Source organism: Oryzias latipes, chromosome 17, assembly GCF_002234675.1.
Source record: "Oryzias latipes chromosome 17, ASM223467v1".
NCBI lineage: Eukaryota > Metazoa > Chordata > Actinopteri > Beloniformes > Adrianichthyidae > Oryzias > Oryzias latipes.
The window spans coordinates 19,633,897-19,654,715 of NC_019875.2; the positions used below are offsets into that span (position 1 = coordinate 19,633,897).

Genomic DNA, 20,819 nt, shown 5'->3' on the forward strand with positions numbered 1-20,819 from the left:
CAGAATGCCTATTGTTAGTCAAAGCACACTCCTTTTTCCATGTAATGTTCTGTTGTAAAACACACCGGTGCCCAGGAAAGTCATCGTTTACGACTTCCAAGGTGTTTCCTTTGCTGCTACAGTGTTTGCACTTGAGAAAGAGTCAGCGTTTTGTCTGAGATGAACACCACCACGTCACAGTTACCCAGAATGCCCTGTGGGAAAGGAAACTCCCATTTTGTTTACCTGGAGGAAACCTGAGACAGCTACTCGCCTTAGGGAGTGACGAGGAAACCAACTCCTAGAGACCGGAAAAAACAAAAACAAATGATTCTCATTTGGGGGTTAACTTGGTTCTGGCGTCACACCCCTCACTTTGGTTGAAAGGCATGAGAGGGAAAAGTGGGACCATCTGACAAAAGGGAGGAGCTTCAGGAATTTACCACGTCTGGGATCTGTTCAGATGGTAAACAGAGGGTCACATGGGGCAATAGCCTTGGAGCTATGTGAAAAAAAAGGGAGGGAAAAGAACAAGGAAGGAGAAGAGTGTCGGAATACACTGAGGAACTTTGGCCTGCCTCATGTGCAGGAGGCGGTCCTTTCACCCTCGGTTGAGAGGACGCCACAAAGACTGAGGAAACAAAGAGTGGAGTAAGTGCCATGTTGTGGTTGGACTTTAAAACACATTTTCCTTAACTTCCTAAAGCCTCTCTAGCTGGGGTGAAAGTTCGGCAGAAGACACATTCTCGGTACTCAGCATCCGGTGCGTCCTCTGAGCTGTTTTTGGGAGCAAAGATGCCCACAAACTTCACTGTTGTGCCCGTGGAGGATGACAGCAGCAACAATGGAGCTTCTGCTGCTGCTGCTTCTGCTGCTGCTTCTGCTGCTGCTGAGGAGAGTAAACCTGTCAGTTTTGACAACATCTTTCAGGAAGCGAAAAGCGTGGACAGCATTCAGGAACTTCATCCAGGTAAACTGAAGTACTAGAGCAGAAACACACTTTACTTTAATGTTTAGCTGTAAAGAGAGCCCTTGTGGAGCAATCTAATAGATCCCAGCATAATAAAAGACTGTGTAGGTGTGCTGGGATGATAAAATAAATGACTTTGAATGACTCATTATGTTAGACAGCGCATAAACGCTGACTTGAAGAAAAAACTGAAAACTCCTCATTTTTCAACCAGCTCGAACTTGCAGGGCAGCTTAAGTAATGTGGTAGGGGGGCAGGGCGTCACTCCCAATGTGTTTGCAGCCCTTATTGATGGTTCAAAACCTTTAGTCTTATCTTGGTTCTGGTGTACGACTGTGGGTCCATGATAAACGCCAGAGAAGTATTGCAGACTCCCAAAAAGACAAGTGAAATTGTAGAAAAAGGGGTAAACAATTGGTTTGTGTTTTTTTTTAAGGTAAAGCCCCAAAGAAAAGATGGTGTAAATGATTTTTTTTCCATAATCTTAGATACTGAAGCATTTTAATAATGCAGAAACACAGTACACTGGAAAAACTAGAGGACAAAGACAACAAATGACCTCCAACACAAGGGTGAATTCTTGTGTCCAGTTAAACTACTTTACCTTAGGAAATGGAATTTTACGATTTAAAGACATCATAAAACTAGATAAGTAGCATTGCCTGCGAGAATGCAAGTACGAATGCTGAAATAACAATAGCTGAGCATGGCCACTGAAGATGCTGAAGCTGACGGCTGAAAATGCTGTAGCTAATAGCTGTACATGCTGAGGCAGTTTTGTTAAAGATAGGAGTTGGATTGAATTTTGGAATAAATTTTTTCGTGGGAACGAATTTCTTTTTTTTTACTACCTATGTCAGATCACGGGTTCCATACTTTATAATTGAATTCTAAGAAAATCATTTTCATATGTGCAGGTTTAGGAGAAATCCCATATATCCTCTACAAATCCATCCTGCTGTAATCTGATACCTGCATGTAGAAAAAGATAAAGATAAAGATACTTTATTGATCCCAGGTTGGGAAATAGGGTTGTTGCAGCGTCCGCGTTAGGCTCAAAGATACAATCACACAAACAATGGGTGACAATAGAAAAACAGAACAAAACATCAGAAAAAGAACCATCAGTGAAAAACAATTGGTTTGCATGACAGCTCTGGAGAAAAACAGACAAACCTCAAATGAGTTTATCCATTGCAAATGGATGACAGGTTATTGAGTCCAATGGAGCGAGGTAGGAATGGTCTCCTGTAGCGGTTGGTGTGACAGCGAAGCTGCCTAAGCCTCTTGGACAAGGTGCTCCGCTGACCGTCAAGAACAGGATGGAGAGGATGCTCCGGATTATCCATGATGGATATGAACTTATTTAAAGTCCTCCTCTCCATTACAGCTTCAAACGTGTCCATTTTACATCCGATTACAGAGCCAGCTCTTCTAATCAGTTTCTTCAGTCTATTAGTTGTTATATATACTATATTATATATATTAGTTGTTCTATATGTTGTGTTGAATATAGTTCTTTTCATTGCCTTTAGGCGTAAGAAGTAGTTTTCCAAACATGGTCCAGCTAATAGCAGTTTTGTTCTCATTTTTGTAAGGATTAGACTCTTGAAGATCTTTGTGATCCTTTATAAATGGAGGCAGACAAAAACGGTTTCAGGTATTTCCTGCATGCCAACACTGAGGCCAGACCTACTTTGATAGGTAATTTGATCATGGCTGAGGCTCTAACTTCATGCTGAAAACATTTTTTCTGTGCAGAAACAGAGTCAGACAGACTGAAGAAGTGAATTGAACTTCAAGTGAAACTATTTTACAGTCACTCCTCTTACTTTTTACCATGTCTTTTTGTGTTAAGCTTCTTTATAAAGTAAAAGTAGAATAGTTTGAAAATGTAGTGCACTTGTCTTCCAGACTTTATCAAACACTTAATTACGCACAAACAGTTTTGTTTGTTGCAAGCCTTTTGCAAAAAAGAAAAAACTTTCTCGCAGCAAAAAAAAAAAAGAAAAGAAAAAAAAAACACTTCTTGTGCATTTCAATAATCCAAGAAAATATTGAGCATTTTCTTCCTAGTAGGGCAGTGGAGAACAAATGTCCCTAAATGCTGGAATATTACAATCCTGTTGTAGGTGTTTGTCACACTCCATTTTGTGACTTTCAGAAGTTCAAAACATCTTCTGGTAACAATTCCACTAAACTAAAATGAAGTCATCTTGGCTGGCAGAGGGAGAGAAACTGTTGCAAAGTCAAACTGGTTACCAAAACAAACTCAGATTTGATCCATGTTTACTGTAAATATATATTATTACAGCACAACATTTGGCTCGAAGAACCAGAAAAACATCCCAGCTCTCCTGTAACAATTCAGCTTCCTAAAAATCACACATTCAAAGCAGAAGTAGAATAAATACATGTCAGTTGGGGATATTTAGATTAAGTAATGCTGATCTTTTCATCAAGTGGATCAGTTCTTGCTTATTTTGGCTGTATCAGTTTAGTTTCAATTGAAAAAATCTTTTAGAGACGACTACTTTTTTCTGCACCATTTACACCATCTTTGTTCCTTCCCCCTGTGGCAGGTTTATTAGCTCAGCTAAAAGTCCACAGAGCTAAATCAGGGTCAGGCATGGGTCAATAACAGGCTTGAGAGTATCAGAGAAGAGACAGGGTAATCAGGATCCTGGCGAGAGTCGAGGCAGTCGGCAGGCAAACAGGGTCAGAAAACAGAAGACCAGCTCCAATCACAACACTCGGTAATAAAGGCAGAGTGGCACAATCAATACTTCACACTGAGCTTCACTCAGTGCAGTGTTTGAGCATGCTGTGGTTTATTAAGGGAATGAGAGTCAGGTGTTCAGCATCCAGGAAGTGTGTGCTGGGGTTGCTGGGAGATAAAGTGCATTCAGGACTCTGGCGATGGTTCACTCTGGTGACCAGACGGGAAGACAGAACTCTGATTTCTGACAGCAACATGCTGGCTTTTGCTCATTTGATGCTTTTTGCTCCTCCTGCTGTCAAATGTAAACCATGTTAGTTCAGGTAAATGCATCAGTATTGATTACAAGTACAAGGTACATTTACTGAAGGCTAAAATTAGGAAAAGAAGTAAGTAAGTATCAAGTGAGCATCTGTGCACTCTACGGCAAAACTGTGACCACGATGTGTTCAAAAGCTCTTCAGGTCAAAAAATGGCTCAAAAAATGAGCACTTTAAATGTATTTAAACGTTTTTACAGTAAGGCATAAAAATGCAAATAAGTACTATATATGTCACTAGACATTCAGAAATAATCGGAATGCTGATAAATGAAGATTTAAATAGAATAATCACATTTTCTTTAAATAGTTACAAGTTTTTTATAGTCTTACATGCAACGCAGTGCTTTGTTTTTACTTAAAATTTTATTATTTTTAAGTTAACATGATCAACATTTTGAGGTTGTCTAACCAAGAGAGCATTAATATCACATACTGAGAATTTATGGAAATCACTGCAACAGTGTGGAACAATTAAAAAAAAACCCTTTCATGGTCAGATAAAGAGAGGTGATGGTTGATATAAAACAAAATATTTATTAGAGAAGAACTGCTGGGAATCCAGGGGTGGGGGGTGGGGGGGCAGGCAGGTCAGTGGCTGTAGAGAGTCCAGTAGGAGCAAGGTCAGAACAGAAAAAAAAAGATCCGATTAGGATAATGATAAAAGGCCAGGGAGGCAAACTCAGATGTGGGCTCAATGCCACTTGAGGTAAGCAGCCAGACTGGCAGGAAAAAGCTGGAGGAACCGGTCTTAAATGCTGTTGGGGTGAGGAGTTGCAGGTATGGCAAGATGCCCTGCCTCATTCTAAACACCTGTGGAGGAGAGATAGGGAGAGGGCAAGCAAAGAACCAAAAGGGAAAATACACCAAACAGGAACAGTAGAGGGCAGCGAAGGGTCAAGAACTAACAAGGCCTGACAGTACTGTACCTCCCATTCCACCGTCGGAATTCCCGCAGGCCAGATCCAAAACGTTGGCATGAAAAGCCCAAGACTGCTTTTCATGTCTTGGAATATATATATATATATATATATATATATATATATATATATATAAAAAAAAAAAAAAAAAAACTTGCCCCTTTCACCCTTTCGTGGGTGGTTTCTCACTCAAGCTCGGGTCCTCTACCAGAGGCCTGGGAACTTGAGGGTTCTGCGCAGTATCTTAGCTGTTCCTAGCACTGCGCTTTTCTGGATTGAGATGTCTGAGATCTTTCCAGGTATCTGTTGTAGCCACTCCTCCAGCTTGGGGGTTACTGCCCCGAGTGCTCCAATTACCACAGGCACCACTGTCACCTTCATTTTCCAGGCTTTCTCCAGTTCTTCTCTGAGTCCCTGGTATTTCTCCAGTTTCTCATGTTCCTTCTTCCTGATGTTCCCATCGCTTGGCACTGCCACATCCACCACAACGGCTTTCCTCTGTTCTTTATCCACCACTACAATGTCTGGTTGGTTCGCCATTACCATCCTATCAGTCTGGATCTGGAAGTCCCACAGGATTTTTGCCCTTTCATTCTCTACCACCTTCGGGGGTGTTTCCCATTTTGACCTTGGGGTTTCCAGTCCATATTCTGCACACATGTTCCTGTATATTATTCCAGCCACTTGATTGTGGCGCTCCATGTATGCTTTACCTGCCAGCATCTTACACGCTGCAGTTATGTGCTGGATTGTTTCAGGTGCCTCTTTGCACAGCCTGCACAGCCTATATATATATATATATATATATATATATATATATATATATATATATATCAAGCTCCCAGGCCTCTGGTAGAGGTAGAGGACCTGAGCTTGTGTGACAAACCACCCGCGGAAGGGTGAGAGGGGCATATATAATAAATATATATTTATATATATATAGAATTAGAAAGCAAAGATCCTGGGATTTCCAGATACAGACTACAAGGGTTATATTGATAAAGAACATAGGAAAGCCGTTGTGGTGGATGTGGCAGTGCCAAGTGATGGAAACATCAAGAAAAAGGAACATGAGAAACTGGAGAAATACCAAGAAGTCAGAAAGAACTGGAGAAAGCCGGGAAAGTGAAGGTGACAGTGGTAATTGGAGCACTCGGGGCAGTAACCCCCAAGCTGGAGGAGTGGCTAAAGCAGTTGTCTGGTAAGACCTCTCAGTCCAGAAAAGCGCAGTCGTAGGGTACTGCGAAGGTACAGTGGAAGACCCTCAAGCTCCCAGGCCTCTGGTAGAGGACCCGAGCTTGTGTGAGAGGCCACCCTCCGTGGGTGAGAGGGGGTGAGGAATGACTTAATATAAACTTGATTAAAACTCCAAAATTTAAAGTTAGAAATGAATCAATTCCAGTAAAACCATTGATTTGAGTTATAAGGTTATATATGGGATATCAGAACACTTCCCATCTCCATCACTCCATGTCAGAAAACATAGGACTTAGCTTGGCAAATAAACTGTATTTTGTATTATTTTGATCCTGTTGTTGTTGTCATTATTTCACAAGGGGATGAAAGTCAGAGAGAGACAACTCCATTTCTCAACTCAGACGACGACGGACAAATCTCTTATGACGGCAAAAACATGGCTCTGTTTGAGGTACATCCATAAATAAAAATGAACAGTATAAATAATGATAAAATAAACATGTATCCATATGTACTGTATGTTTATTTAAACTAAGGGATCTAGAGGTATGAAAATAAAATCTTTATGGTTGGGTTTAAATGTCTGTGTATTTCTCCTTCTGTCTCCAGGAGGAAATGGACAGCACTCCTATGGTGTCGTCTCTTCTCAACAAACTGGCCAATTACACCAACTTGACACAAGGCGTCCGCGAGCACGAAGAGGCCGAGGATGGAAACAGAAGAGCCCCTGTCGTGGTACAGTCTTTAATCAGACTAGAGTTATATATTTCTCCGACATTGAACCCAGCTTACAAGCATAAACTTGAAGGGGATTGTAGGCCTTTGTTGCACACGGTTGTACATTAAAAACTAATGCTCCCCAGCTCTTTGACCATGATAATATATTATTATTCCTCTGGGTTATATTCTTTTTATCATCCTTCAGTTGTTTAGGTAATTTTAAATCAGGCCATAACCAAAAAAACGTAAACAAAAAAGGAATCAAATTAAAACTGTTCCGATGTTTAAAGTTTATGATAGATGTGACTACGTCGGCCTTGAAGTTCAAATCATACCTACTAGTATTTTAGAAACCAAGACATTATTCCAGAAACTAAAATGTAAATCCAAATATGAAACAAAACAAAAAAAGAAAAGAAAAAAAAACCTCTCGGAAAACAAAAGCAATTTCCAGAAATCAAAATCAAACAAGAAACCAGAAAATTATGACACGTCACTGATTGGATGATTACGTTTGTTCACTTTTTTGGTATATCTTCCAACAGGAGAGGTTTTTTTAAGCTTGTGGTCACATCCAATGCAAAAAACCAACACTTTACCACAGTTTGGGGAAAAACTTCTTTCTGCTGTCCCTCTTCTTTAAAACTCAAACCTTATTTTTCAGTCAGTGACATCACATAATACCTGCCTTTTCCAGTTTCTCATTATTTTTTAGTTTTTAACACTTTATTTTTATTTCTGGAAAATCGTTTAATTATCTGAAATGTTTTTTTCATTTTTTTTTTTATGTTGATGATTTCTAAAATATGTTGTTTTAGTTGTTTTTGATTGACGTGATCCTTAATATGTTTTTGCATTGCTGTGATTTATTGATGTCATTTGGACTTCAGGACCGCCGTAATACAACCCTTGCATTGACATTCTTTTAGTTCTCAGCAACTTTCCAAGTATTAAAATGGACTAAATGGAGGGTCCAGTTCATCTTCTAATAAATGTTTTGCTGGTTCTGAATCAGGTTTTATTCGCTGTTTCAGACCCTTTTTCTTTCACTGGTCTTGACCGTGCTGTTTTAAATCATATCAAATCAATCAAATCACATCAAATCCATTTTTATAGCATTTTTGCAACTAATGTTACCCAAATTGCTTAACATGAAAACATATTCCAATTTTAAAAACCAAAAGCAGAACAAGAGACTATTACCAAAAGATATATAGTTGTTATAACTATGAAAAGAAAGAATATGAAGAAATCCTTTTATTTTGTTCATATTTCTTATTTTCACCGGTTGGGGCCTTTTCTTGAAGTTGCACCACTTTAATACTAACTTTGTCAGTATTATGAGTTACAATGATCACCAGGGGCATGTCGTAAACCCTTCAACTTGAGATGAATAGATTTTCTTTTCTTTTTAGTTTTATGGCGCCCGTACAAGGCCTTAAGAAAAAAGGATTAAAGAAAAAAGTATCAAAGAGTCAGTGTGGTAGATGAGAATATCTTTGGCTTTTTACTGCGACTTCAGACAGAGGTGTTATAATGTGGAAAAGTAACAAGTCACTAAGGCCTTTTAAAATTTACTCACATGTAATCAGTTGAGATTCATGTGATATAACTGAGTTTCTTCCAGAATAAAGAACAAAAGCAGGTTTTAAACAATTTAAAAAAAAGATTTTTATTAAATCTGAAACAAGACATTTTTCTTAAGATGGTTTGAGATTGTGAAAATAGACTTGTGTGTATGTGTGTGTGTGTGTGTGTGTGTGTGTGTGTGTGTGTGTGTGTGTGTGTGTGTGTATCCTAGTGGTAAAAAGTGCAGGGTGTTCTTTAATCCTACATTTACTGTGTCAATACTATTTAAGGTTATAACAAGAGAAAAAATGTTTTTCCCCTCTTTTTCTTTTAAAATTGATATCAAATATAGTTAAAATACATGAGGGAAAGGATTTTATTGAAAAAAAATCCAAAAGTTAAAACACTATTAGAAACTTCCAAGATTGACACAGCAATCTATGTTTATAAAAAAAGACTTCTTGACCTTATCCTAACTTTGATTATCTTTTTATTTTTCTGCCTTGTCAAAATAATAGTTTTCTTGGTATTTAAGAGTACTTTTTTTCCCCAAAAATTTAGTGACGTTAATTGGTATAATTGAATAGTTCAAAGAGCGATTTGAATTTATTGTGTCACTGTGTTCTGTGATAGTTGATTTAGTTTAGTTTAGAATTCTCCCATTGAATTCTATGTATTGTTGATCCTTATAATTTTATGTTTACTTTACAATTATTGGTACGAACCCCATTGAGACGACTGTTGTTGCGATATTGGGGCTATATAAATAAAATTGAATTAAATTGAAATTGAATTGAAATGAAATTGAATATAATAACTACCAAAAAAAAGACCATGGACCACCTTAGTGTTCTAGTGTAAGAGTGTCTGGCCTGAGACTGGTCAGTCATGGGTTTAAAACCACAGTCGAGTTACGTCAAAGACACATAAAATGGGACCCAATGCCTCCCTGCTAAAAAACCATTAAGGGTTGGAGGTTAAACCACCAAATGGTTTCCAAGCGCAGTTGTGTCTGCAGCTCACCTTCCTCCCTGCAGAGAACAAATGTCACCATCCAGATGTGTGACAGCTAGCGTAATAAGAGTCAAAAAGAATCACCATTTCTGCTACAGACATTTATCAGTCCCACTTCGATCATCTTTTGATCTCTCTTAAAAAAGCTTTAAAAAGTTTTCATTATGATTATGCTGTTTTTTTGCCAAAATACAAAAACAAAAAACAAAAACGGTTGTTTTCTAGGACATAGTTTTGGCAATGCGGCAGGAGTTCATTAGAAATGTTAACGCAGAGTAAGCCTGCCCCTATTTCCCATCATCTATCAGTTTATATACCCGCTCTACTGCTAGCTTACGGCCCCTCACAACCCCAACCTAACATTACCAGTGCAACAAAAATGTCGAGCTATACTGGAGCTATCCAGCCGCACAGTTTAGAGCCAGATACCAGCTCAGATGAGAAAAACAAAGACAAACATGGATCTATTTGTCAACAAGTGGATGCATCAGGGTGCAGCGGGACAGGAGGCTTGTGGCATCTACGTAACTACGAGCTTTTTCCAACTGAATTTTTTCATCTGCCACTGATTCACAAGGATTTCAATAAAAAAAAAAACTCAGAAATTCAATTTTAAACTCAATTTTCTAAAAGGCATGAGTAAAGTGCCACAAGAACATATTAAAAACACCAATTGGAGTGAATCATTAAAATAGTTTTAACGCACTTCCACAGCAGACACAGCAACAAAATGAACTTCTATTGAGGCTTCCCACTCTGCCAACAACCTTTATGTTGCCTTGTTCCTCCAGCTCCATCCATAATCCTCTAATCATGTTCACCATTCATACAGTGCACCACTCTGAACCCAGAACAGTAGCAAAGAGCAGCAACATAGAACACAATAACATCTTAATGTTGCCGCCCTCCACATTATTTTTCTACTGTGCAAAATAAATCCTCTGGATGTGTAATCCATCCACTGATTTCCACTTTTTTCCAAGCAAACTGATTTGCAGTGAGCAAAAAGCTGTAAATTTGATTTGGGTATGCAGACAAACTATCATTGCTGTTTTATCCACATTCCTTGTGGCAAAAATCTGACACAAAGAAGCTGAATTCTGAAAACGCAATTAAAAAAAAAAAAAAAACAATACTTGCTTGTTGTGCAGTCATGAGAAGACAGAACATTGGGAGTCTTGATGTCAAAGACAGTAAAACACTCTTAAAACACACCCCCTGAATGATAGCTGAGGGCTTTTAATCTGAACCTTGAGACAGAATGAACCGGACAAACTGAAAGGGAGGAAAAAAGGAAGCATTAGAAACAGACTGGGATCTGTTAGGGAGATGTTGGACATTTGGATATGGACAATGGAGAATTTGAAGCATTTAGACAAACGGGACCAACCATTTTTACCTAAAAAAAGGGTAAGTGATCCTGAATACATTGGGAAGTAAGTAAATCTGCTCAGAGTGAATCCATTCTTCAATTGGGATGCAATGTTTGTGTCACTCCTGCCAGCAGACTTTTGCACTTTGAGCTTCTAAAAAGAGAATTTGTAAGTTCAGTATTTAATATTTAAAAATCTTATTCTGTAACCCCCCCCCCCCCCCCCCCATCTGCAGATCCCCCAAATGGGAACGTTCATCGGCGTTTACCTGCCCTGCCTGCAGAACATTCTGGGAGTGATCCTTTTCCTGCGCCTCACTTGGATTGTCGGGGCAGCGGGAATCCTGGGGTCTTTCGCCATTGTCTCTATGTGTTGCATTTGTGTAAGTGAGAGTTTGAAGAATTTTGGAACCACCTGTGATCACCTGAGAAACTGAGGTAGCATGTTTGAACAGCCCAATTAGAAAAAAATTAAGAAAGCAATGTATTTAGATTTTTTTTACTATAATATGACATGTCTGACCTTAACAATTAATCCTTGATGCAATGACCAGAAAAATGAGGTATCAAGAGGACAAACAGAGGACCAACTGTTTGAATTAAACTTGCCCTGCAGTCAAGTGATGAGAATAAAATGCACCCAAGTGCTTTTATACCCAAAGAGGTTATAAAAGTTTTTTTTTGTTATTAAATGTAATGATCTAAGTTCCTTTTATGTGTTGTGCCAAACTAAAAATAGCATCAATGAACAGTATTTGTTCTGTTTTTACTTACTAAGGTCAGACTTGACAATACACCTATTGCACACTTTTTTTTTTACAAATTCAGTAAATTTCAAAATGAACCTATAAGTCAAACTTTGTAGTTTATAGGATCTGACTTGTTAATATAAGAAAAGTTACATTTCCAAGTGTGAGTGCAGAATAAAATAAAGTATGCTTAGAATTATAAAATGGTAAAAAGACAACAAAAAAGTTATTTGCTTGAGATATAATTGGCCAGAGAGGAAAAAACAGCCAAAAAGTTGAAAGATCCACTCAAATTTATCCAAAAACATTACCACAAATGCAAATAAAACTGCCTGTTTGAAACACAAAACCTAGAAAAATACAGTTTGTTTCAATTAACACAAAATTATACAAATGTTGAAAATGAAAAGCAGAAAATAGGCTATAAATTATACAAATGTCTAGGAAATACTTAATTCTAAAATAATTAGCATAAGTGCAAATTACTTAAGAGTTATTAAAAAAATGTAAAAGCAGAGCACAAGTGAAAGACCTTAGTTTTTCTTGTAATTAAAAGAAGTGTGTGTGTGTTATCTATTTAGCTAAATTTATGTTTAAAGTTACTAGCACTCAAAATCCACAAAGCTTTCAAAGAATGTCTCACATATTTTTAGTATGCATAAGACAGGGTTAAGAACAAGGACGCAAAAGGAATAATACAAGCAGGGATTCCCTAATTGGGCTAAATATTTTGAAACTCATTGAAAATAATGTGATTCAAACAGTAATTAAAATAAATTATGCATTAGATGTATTTACTTTCCCAATCTGGCGATGCAACAGCAATAGTTTGTTATCCTTTTCCCATTGATGAAAAATATTGTCTGAATTTTAAACCTAAATAGTCTCTTAAAGTTATTTACAGTAAATATTTTGGGCATTTCCTCACATTTTAATATCAGCTTTTTCTTGATTTTGATGCAGACTTTTCTCACTGCAATTTCAATGAGCGCCATAGCAACCAACGGAGTTGTACCAGGTAAGCTAAAACCACTTAAAACTGTGCATGTCCAAAGTCTGGTAAGTGGGCAAATTGCAGCCTCCATTCAGAATGTTACCAGCCCACAGACTCCTGTTTTAAAATATGTGGCCCCCATCACCTTCTAAGAAGTACACTTTCTTGATTGTGATTGGTTGAATCACGTGATAAATGGTAAACCTGTGGCAACAATTTGTGGCTACTTGACCCTCAGAGCCTTAAGGCCCAACGAGAAGAACACGTTTATTTGTTTCTTTGATCAAAACTACAGTGGTTTCTACTTTTGAACTAGATAACTATTTGTGTTATTTTCCAGCTCACATAATTTTAATTTAAAAGTTTACAGCGAGCATTTAATTGTGAATATTATGTACCATTTCATGTGAATCCAGATTTAATGTTAATGAAAGGACTATTTTTAAATGTTATTTCTAGTCTTCAAATGTGAAATTCAGAGTAATATTAGTAAAAATGTATTTAGATTTATTTCTGTTCTATGCAAAGAAATGAAAAGTATCCCATTGCAAGAAAATGTTCATTCAACAGTTCAGATTACCAAGAATACAGGCTAAGTAGTTGGCCCTCACACATTTTCACCACACTGAATCTGGGCCTCTTTGGAAAAAGTTTGAACACCCCTGACTTAAGTCATCCTATTTGCAAATTTTCCAAATGCTATTAATTGCTGATTTTGAGGTCATTATTATTTTCAATTACCAAAGTAATAGAAAACTGATACTGATTTTAAGAACACCGTCAAGATTTGCTAAAAATATTGTATTAATTATAGGAACTTTCTAAACATTACAGAAGTTGCTTTTTGTTTCTCTCCACAGCTGGAGGATCATACTACATGATCTCCAGATCTTTGGGCCCAGAATTTGGGGGAGCAGTTGGTCTCTGTTTCTACCTGGGAACCACTTTTGCTGGATCTCTGTACATCCTGGGTACCATAGAGATTCTGCTGGTGTGTCAGCTTTACTTCAGCCAGCCCAATGCTAACTTGTACTGATCGGCCTACTCACAATGTGTTTTTTTTGCTCTTCCTCCTTGCCATCAGATCTACATTGTTCCAACAGCTACAGTGTTCAAAGACAACACTGAAGACGCCAAGCACAACAACATGCGTGTCTACGGCACTTGCTGTCTTCTCCTCATGGCGCTAGTTGTGTTTGTGGGAGTGAAGTGAGTACGCACACCTGGACGCCGGTGAACGCCGACACCGGCACACTGGCTCACGTTGTACTGGACCTCTTTTGTCCTCAGGTATGTGAACAAGCTGGCTCTTGTGTTTCTATCCTGTGTGATTCTATCCATCATGGCCACCTACGCAGGAGCTATAAAGACCCTGATTGAACCGCCGGAGTTTAGGTGAGTGACAAACAAAAGAAGAACCTTTCAAAACAAAACACACACAAAAATAGTCTTGAAATCATCATCAAACCAAGACAAAGAAACTAAAAAAAAACACCTTAAATAAAAAAATAAAAAAATAATACTAAGGATTAGGGATTAAATTAAATCTGGTTTCCCAATTGGAAATTGTAGGATTGGTAGGTTATTTCTGTGTATGTAATCTTGGGGTGTGTTAAATACCACTAAAAGGTAAATAAATATCTCAATATAAATACCAGGGTCTTTAAATGAGTTTAATGTCCTGGACTTGGTTAATGAAAGACCTAAATGTAGAAGATTTAATACAAATCAGAGGAAAATGTTATAAAAATCTAGTAACTACATTTAAATGTGCTTAAAGAACCCAACGGTGAACAGACAAAGAAATCAAACAGACTTTAATGCCGTGTCCCACAGCCACTTCGTACATTTAACTCATATCGCACTGATGAAAATTAGTCATACGTGAATATACGTAGAAAAAGTGAGAAAAGTTGAGGTCTTTAGGTGAAATCTTCACAGAGGTATCATGAGTGAACCACGTTAAAACCACAGAAGAAGTACGAATAAACCACACAAAGAACATGTAAATCATGTAAATCATGAACCGTGCGTGATTATTGCGCTGTTTATATGCAATTCATTCGGGATTTGTGCGTCAATTACGTAATTTTAAAGGGACAAATGCACCGTATACGCACAGTTATATGTCGTTGGTACATACATCAGAAGTCCGTTAGACACGTGTCGAAAGACACAAATTTGTGTATACATCCTGCAGAAATCACACACAACTGCACAAGATTTACGTAATAATTGCGTATAAACTATGTAAAATAAGCCCAAACTGTGTAATTCTCAACAGGCCAAAATTTCTGAACAGCTCAAAACCAAATACACGTAAAGACCCGTCGGCTGAAACCTTCAGCGGACATCTGCGCACATCGACACGGGACGAACTTTATGAATTGCATATATCACGCTTTATCACAAAAGACCGAAATTTCATACCTGGAAAATGCACAAAATGTGCGTACTGACTGACATGGCCTTAAGATTCAAACATGCATGTATGCGTGACGTGATGAAGTGCCATTAGGATCACAGACCTACTAAGTGGATAATCGACTGAAAAACAACAGATAGTCAGCAACACTTATCTGGCTCGCTTGTGGCACAGAGGAAGAGAAAGAACAAAAAAAACAAAGCAACACGATAGTAAACTGTAAACAAAAAATCTGAAAACCCAGCATGACTCTAAACAAGAGAACCAAATCTAAAACCCACAGCATTTTTGATTTAAAGTAATTTATTACAATATAATCCAATTTAGGAATATTTTAATCACTCTGTTTCCAGTAACTCTTTCTGGTTTTGCTCAAAATGTCAATTCTATCGTCACATTGTCAGTTTTAAACTATGATGGCAGAAGAGAAGCATGGAGAAAAGATATTTCTTAGATCTATTTAAACATTCGTGATAAGGTTAAGGCTTGAACAGCTGTTCCATCTTTGATAACTGTCTCCTAAAGAGTTCCTTCCTACAGTATGTCTGGTCCTTGGAACACATCAAAGTCATTATCCCTTGTGCTATCTTAGATGACCCCACCCTTACATTGACGTGTTCTCCCTACCATGACAAAGGTGGATAAAGGTGGAAAGATTTCATGTAATCCATGGACACCAGTGAAGATCACAAATCATTGAAGAAAAAGGTTCAGCGCACTGTCTAGTGGGTCTAGATGACCCAACTCCCAATGTTAAAGTGCCTAGGATAGCACAAGGGTTACGATGCACCAAATCTGGATGTAAACCTTTTGGTTTCTTAGAGGAATGTCAGGGCTCATTTCTGTAATAGTTTTGGTATAAATAAGCCACGATTCATGAAACTATAATATTTTTTAAAAGTGAAAAATTACATATAATAACATAAACAAAGGTTAGGGTTACTTGAACACCACTGGTATATGACTCGTTTTTTGTTGTTATTTACAAACCACTGAGAGCATTTAACGTTTTTTTCCATGGCAGGCAAAGTCCTAACTCTACTTCATTGAATTTAATTTTTTTATGTTGTCAAATAAATGCATCTAGACATTAAAGAAAAACACAATTATAAACAACAGACCACAACAAGAATCAAGTTTCTCATGCACGAGGGAGAGGAGCAAATGTGACGGAAAACGTCCACCACGCTTCTCTTCTCAAAGGATCTGCCTCTCCTTGTGCTGCTTTTATTAAGAACACAAGAAGGAGGTAACAATTTCAAGACAAAGAGAAAAGTTCACTAGGGGGTGTTGTATAATGACCCCTTTAGGTGGATTCTAACTTCAAACAGTATTTCTTATCAAGTCAGGACAGTGTGTTGTAAAACCCCCTCATCCTTGCTGGGATGAGAAGCAGATGAACAAACACACAACTGTTTTCTAAAAAGGTTCAAAAGTCAATCTGAGTTAACATTTAAACAAATACATTAAACCATATACATTGAAACAATGTTAATAATAAACAATTTCCTTCACATATGTTATATTGTATTTTTAGTTATTAGATTTTTATCTTTGAAAGTTTTTAATGGTTTTCTTTATATTTATTGGATGTGCCAGTGTTGTGAAATAAGCAGCTTGCCGCCATTGGTTTTCCATCCAAATAATTAAAGATTCCATTCTCCATTTTCTCATTTGCAGCGTCTGCCTGTTGGGGAACCGCTCTCTAAAGAATGAAATGTTTGAAAAGTGTGCCAAGGTGGAGATCATAAAAAACAGAACCGTCCCCACCAAGCTCTGGGACATCTTCTGCGACGGCCATTATCCCAACGCCACCTGTGACGAATACTTTACCTTAAATAATTTAACAGAGATACAAGCCATACCTGGGCTGCTGAGTGGGGTCATCAAAGGTGAACAGCAAATTCAGCTTAACCTTCCCATTTTTTCATCTTCAAGCCAAAAGCTGGTCTGGTTCCTCATAGCAATGGCCTTTAATTTCTTTTCTCAGAAAACCTATGGAGCAATTACGGTCCAGCTAGAGAGGTAATAGAGAAGCAAAACCAGCCCTCAGTACCAGCTCCAACCCCAAAGACTGACAAAGAGCAAAACTATGTCTTCAGTGACATCGCTACTTTCTTCACGCTGCTGGTGGGGATCTACTTCCCATCTGTAACAGGTAATTATTACTAACAAATTAAACAAGGAGAAATAAATAAGCCATTAAATAAAAGGAAATACATTTTGAAATGCACTTTGGAGAAGATTTTTGGTACTTTTTGTTCTGGTCATGTTTCAAAATCCTTGTTTGCACTGAATGGCACAGTCCAATCCAGTTTAGAATAGTCCAGGCAATTCAGGCAAGTGTTTCCACTCAAAGCTGGACTGTTACGGCGCATGCAGGGTCTCCAGGGATGCCCAAATCCAGGCCTCAGGGGGCCGGCCTCCTGCTGGTTTTCCAGAAACCCTGCCTTATCTGCTGCTGCTGATTACCTGGATCAGGTGTGTTTAGCCGAAAAGGAGCTTCAATGACAAGTTGGTTGGAAAACCTGTAGGACAATGACCCTCGAGGCCTGGATTTAGGCTCCCCTAGAACTCTTGACCAATTGAGTAGCGTTGCTTCATAGTGGGACGACCACAGCAAAATGAAGCTATCAAGAACAATGAAGGTCATCTAGCAGCACCTTTTTTTTCTGCTCTGCTTTTATATGCAAGTTATTTGATGTTGTTTGAGACAAAATTGCATGCGACGAAGAGAAAGAAGCTGGTGCTGGTTTGGCGCTTTGTTTTGTCATAATGACCTTCCGGCAATCAACAGGTTTGATTGTGTGATGACAGTAGCTCCGCCCTAACGGGTCTGTTCCATTAATCTATGGACCAACCAACAGGGGTCCAAAAATGGCATAGTTCTCTCTAGCTTAATGGGTTCATATTATAATAGAAACATTCAATACCAGACCGGACCTCTCAATGGTAAACAAGGCTAAACTGTGTGGGGTTTTTTTATTCAATGAAAATATCCCAAAACTTTATTTGTATATTTGTTTAAGTGTTTTCAATACATGAAATGTCTGCATGTGTGTGGATTTCTGCAGGTATAATGGCGGGTTCAAACAGATCAGGTGATCTCAGAGATGCTCAGAGGTCCATCCCAGTGGGAACCATCCTGGCCATTCTTACCTCTTCTTTCATCTGTATCCCTCATTTTAATGTGATAAAAGTGATGCTGAAAGTCATTTTTAGTTTGAAACAAAATGTCTGCATTTTTCCATTGTGGTGATCAACAGTTTTTTTGCCTCAACTCTGATCAGACATCTCTTTCGTGGTCTTGTTTGGAGCTTGCATTGAAGGAGTGGTCCTGAGAGACAAGTAAAACTGTTTCTTATTTTAGTTAGTGTCTTAAATTTTTGCTGATGCTCAATAGGAAATATTTAACCAAGTTAAAACAAAAACACTAAATTGACCTGTTTGCTATTGATAAGTATGCTTTTTTTTTTTAGGAATTCCAACATCAATATACCCAATATTGTTTGGATTTCTTTTTTTGGATGTTTTAGGTTTGGAGAGTCAATAAAGAGGACACCTGTGATAGGTGTTCTGGCATGGCCATCCCCCTGGGTGATTGTGATTGGATCATTTTTCTCCTGCTGTGGTGCAGGTCTGCAGAGCCTCACTGGCGCCCCCCGGCTCTTGCAGGCTATCGCTCGTGATGGGATTATCCCATTCTTACAGGTAAGTACTTAAAAAACTTTTTTTACTCTTTTTTTTCATTTATTTTTTTCCTGTTTAATTTTAGGGTCTGACATTGATCTTTGACCAAAAGCAAATTCTATTAAATATATTTCTTTTTTAGTTTGCAATTTGACTCAACTCAGAGGCAAATTTCTAAAGAACCACTGCCGTTCTACAGAAACGATGTCCTAGAAAATGACATTTTTCTGTTGTTGTTTTTTTGCCTACAAATGGCATCGTCATACTTTGAAAACAGATCGAAAGATGATCGGAGTGGGGCCTTAAGTAAAATATTTATAAAGTAGTTCATAACAGTGAATTCCCTGCTGCTCCCCAGGTTTTCGGTCATGGGAAGGCTAATGGAGAGCCCACTTGGGCCCTTCTGCTGACAGTTGGAATCTGTGAGATAGGAATCCTCATCGCCTCTCTGGATGATGTAGCACCCATCCTGTCTATGTATGCATTGTGGTGGTGGCTTTCATTTTCAACCTCTAAGTTTTTAATTTTTCCTTTTGAATAAATGTTTTCCTTTCTCTACTCAGGTTTTTCCTCATGTGTTATCTTTTTGTCAACTTGGCCTGTGCTGTTCAGACTCTACTCTGTACCCCAAACTGGAGACCTCGCTTTAAGTTCTATCACTGGTGAGGACAAATCCCATAGACTTGTCTTGATTTTAAATTCTTTTTAAAAATTCTGAACATTTTAAATATAAGCTCATTTTTGATGTTTGACATGTTTAAATGCTTTTTTTTTGAATGTCTAGAATTTTCTAAACAACATCTTTTTGTTCTGTAAAATTATTATCGATAAAGGTTATCTATCTATTAAAAACTTGTTTTTTTCTCCCCCACAGGACTCTGTCCTTTCTGGGAATGAGTCTCAGCCTTTCCCTCATGTTCATCTGCTCCTGGTACTATGCTCTGGTTGCCGTGGTGATAGCAGGATGCATCTACAAATACATTGAATACAGAGGGTGAGTTTGAAAATCCAGTTAAAATAGAAAATCTGAGAAAACATGTTTTCAATAAAGTTATGATTGTAAAGGGAACAATTGGAACAATATTTAATGATCTATTTTAATGTGATATTGCGTGTTTAGCAGCAGTTTAATAAAGTAATTACTCATTAAGAAGGCAAACTTTTGACTTTCTAAATAAACGGAAAACAAGTGACACTGTTTGTTTTCAGGGCAGTGAAAGAATGGGGCGACGGGATCAGGGGCTTGTCCTTGAATGCAGCGCGGTACGCTCTTATCCACCTTGAGGAAGCACCACTGCACACCAAAAACTGGAGGTGACAATGCTCTTCCACGTTCAGGAAATACTCTTTGAAAAACCTCTTACTTTGGAAACAATGTGAATTTAAATTTTGGGGTAAATAATATTTAATTTTATTAATCTTTTCACGCCTGGAAACATTTCAGGCAGCAAAGAATACCATTTAAAAGATTACATAAGAGCTAAAAATCCATTGTTTTTTCAATCTTAACCACTTGAAATCTTTTTGAATTGTACTTTTATTTTTAATTTATTTTTACATTTATTCATCATATTCGTCAAACTAAACACCGTTTCTTGTTTTTACTGTTGTGTTCAGACCACAGCTGCTAGTTTTGTGTAAGCTGGACTCAGACCTGGCGGTGAAGCATCATCGTCTGCTGTCCTTCACATCGCAGCTGAAAGCAGGGAAGGGGCTGACCATCGTCTGCTCGGTACTCGAGGGCACTTACATGACCCACAAGGAGGACGCCAAGACTGGCGAGCAGGTTAGTCTGATCAGTCCTCTGCTCTGCCTGCCAAAAATCCCTGGATGAAAACATTTTCATCTAAGATTGATTGAAATTATTGGCAAACAAAGCATTTATGACCTTTTATCATACCCGCCACTCTAAAACTTGAAAAAATTGGCACACACCTAGCAGCTGATGTAAACGAATTGTAGGCATAGCGACTGACCCCCGCCATAAAATGATGAAATAACAGCAGGCAAAACTGTCATTAAAAAGGAATGGGTCCAGAATTTCTTATGATGCTAAAAAAAAAATCAAAATCCCCAAGTGCCACTTTGGGACATGGAGAAAAGCTGCCATTTTGAAAAAAAAAAAGTTTTTTTTTCCCATGAATTTTGTCAAGTGCAGCAATGACCAGGCTGGCAGAGGCAG

At 38.1% G+C, this 20,819-nt stretch overlaps 1 protein-coding gene across 2 annotated transcripts in view; it reads left to right on the forward strand.

Moving 5' to 3' along the window:
- Nucleotides 1-214: 214 nt before the first annotated feature.
- LOC101169392 (solute carrier family 12 member 7) overlaps nt 215-20,819 on the forward strand; it is a 28,363-nt gene continuing 7,758 nt past the window's right edge. The window contains exons 1-18 of one of the 2 annotated variants that reach the window (XM_020710962.2): nt 215-949; nt 6,464-6,555; nt 6,714-6,839; nt 11,016-11,162; nt 12,492-12,546; nt 13,383-13,513; nt 13,607-13,731; nt 13,813-13,917; nt 16,628-16,839; nt 16,938-17,105; nt 18,022-18,120; nt 18,238-18,295; nt 18,484-18,658; nt 18,996-19,114; nt 19,201-19,299; nt 19,512-19,631; nt 19,847-19,951; nt 20,255-20,423. In XM_020710962.2, coding sequence (XP_020566621.1) covers nt 775-949; nt 6,464-6,555; nt 6,714-6,839; nt 11,016-11,162; nt 12,492-12,546; nt 13,383-13,513; nt 13,607-13,731; nt 13,813-13,917; nt 16,628-16,839; nt 16,938-17,105; nt 18,022-18,120; nt 18,238-18,295; nt 18,484-18,658; nt 18,996-19,114; nt 19,201-19,299; nt 19,512-19,631; nt 19,847-19,951; nt 20,255-20,423 — 2,280 coding nt within the window. In that variant the 5' untranslated portion in view covers nt 215-774. The remainder of the gene's footprint in view (nt 950-6,463; nt 6,556-6,713; nt 6,840-11,015; nt 11,163-12,491; nt 12,547-13,382; nt 13,514-13,606; nt 13,732-13,812; nt 13,918-16,627; nt 16,840-16,937; nt 17,106-18,021; nt 18,121-18,237; nt 18,296-18,483; nt 18,659-18,995; nt 19,115-19,200; nt 19,300-19,511; nt 19,632-19,846; nt 19,952-20,254; nt 20,424-20,819) is intronic. The other variant, XM_011486581.3, reaches the window with a different exon arrangement.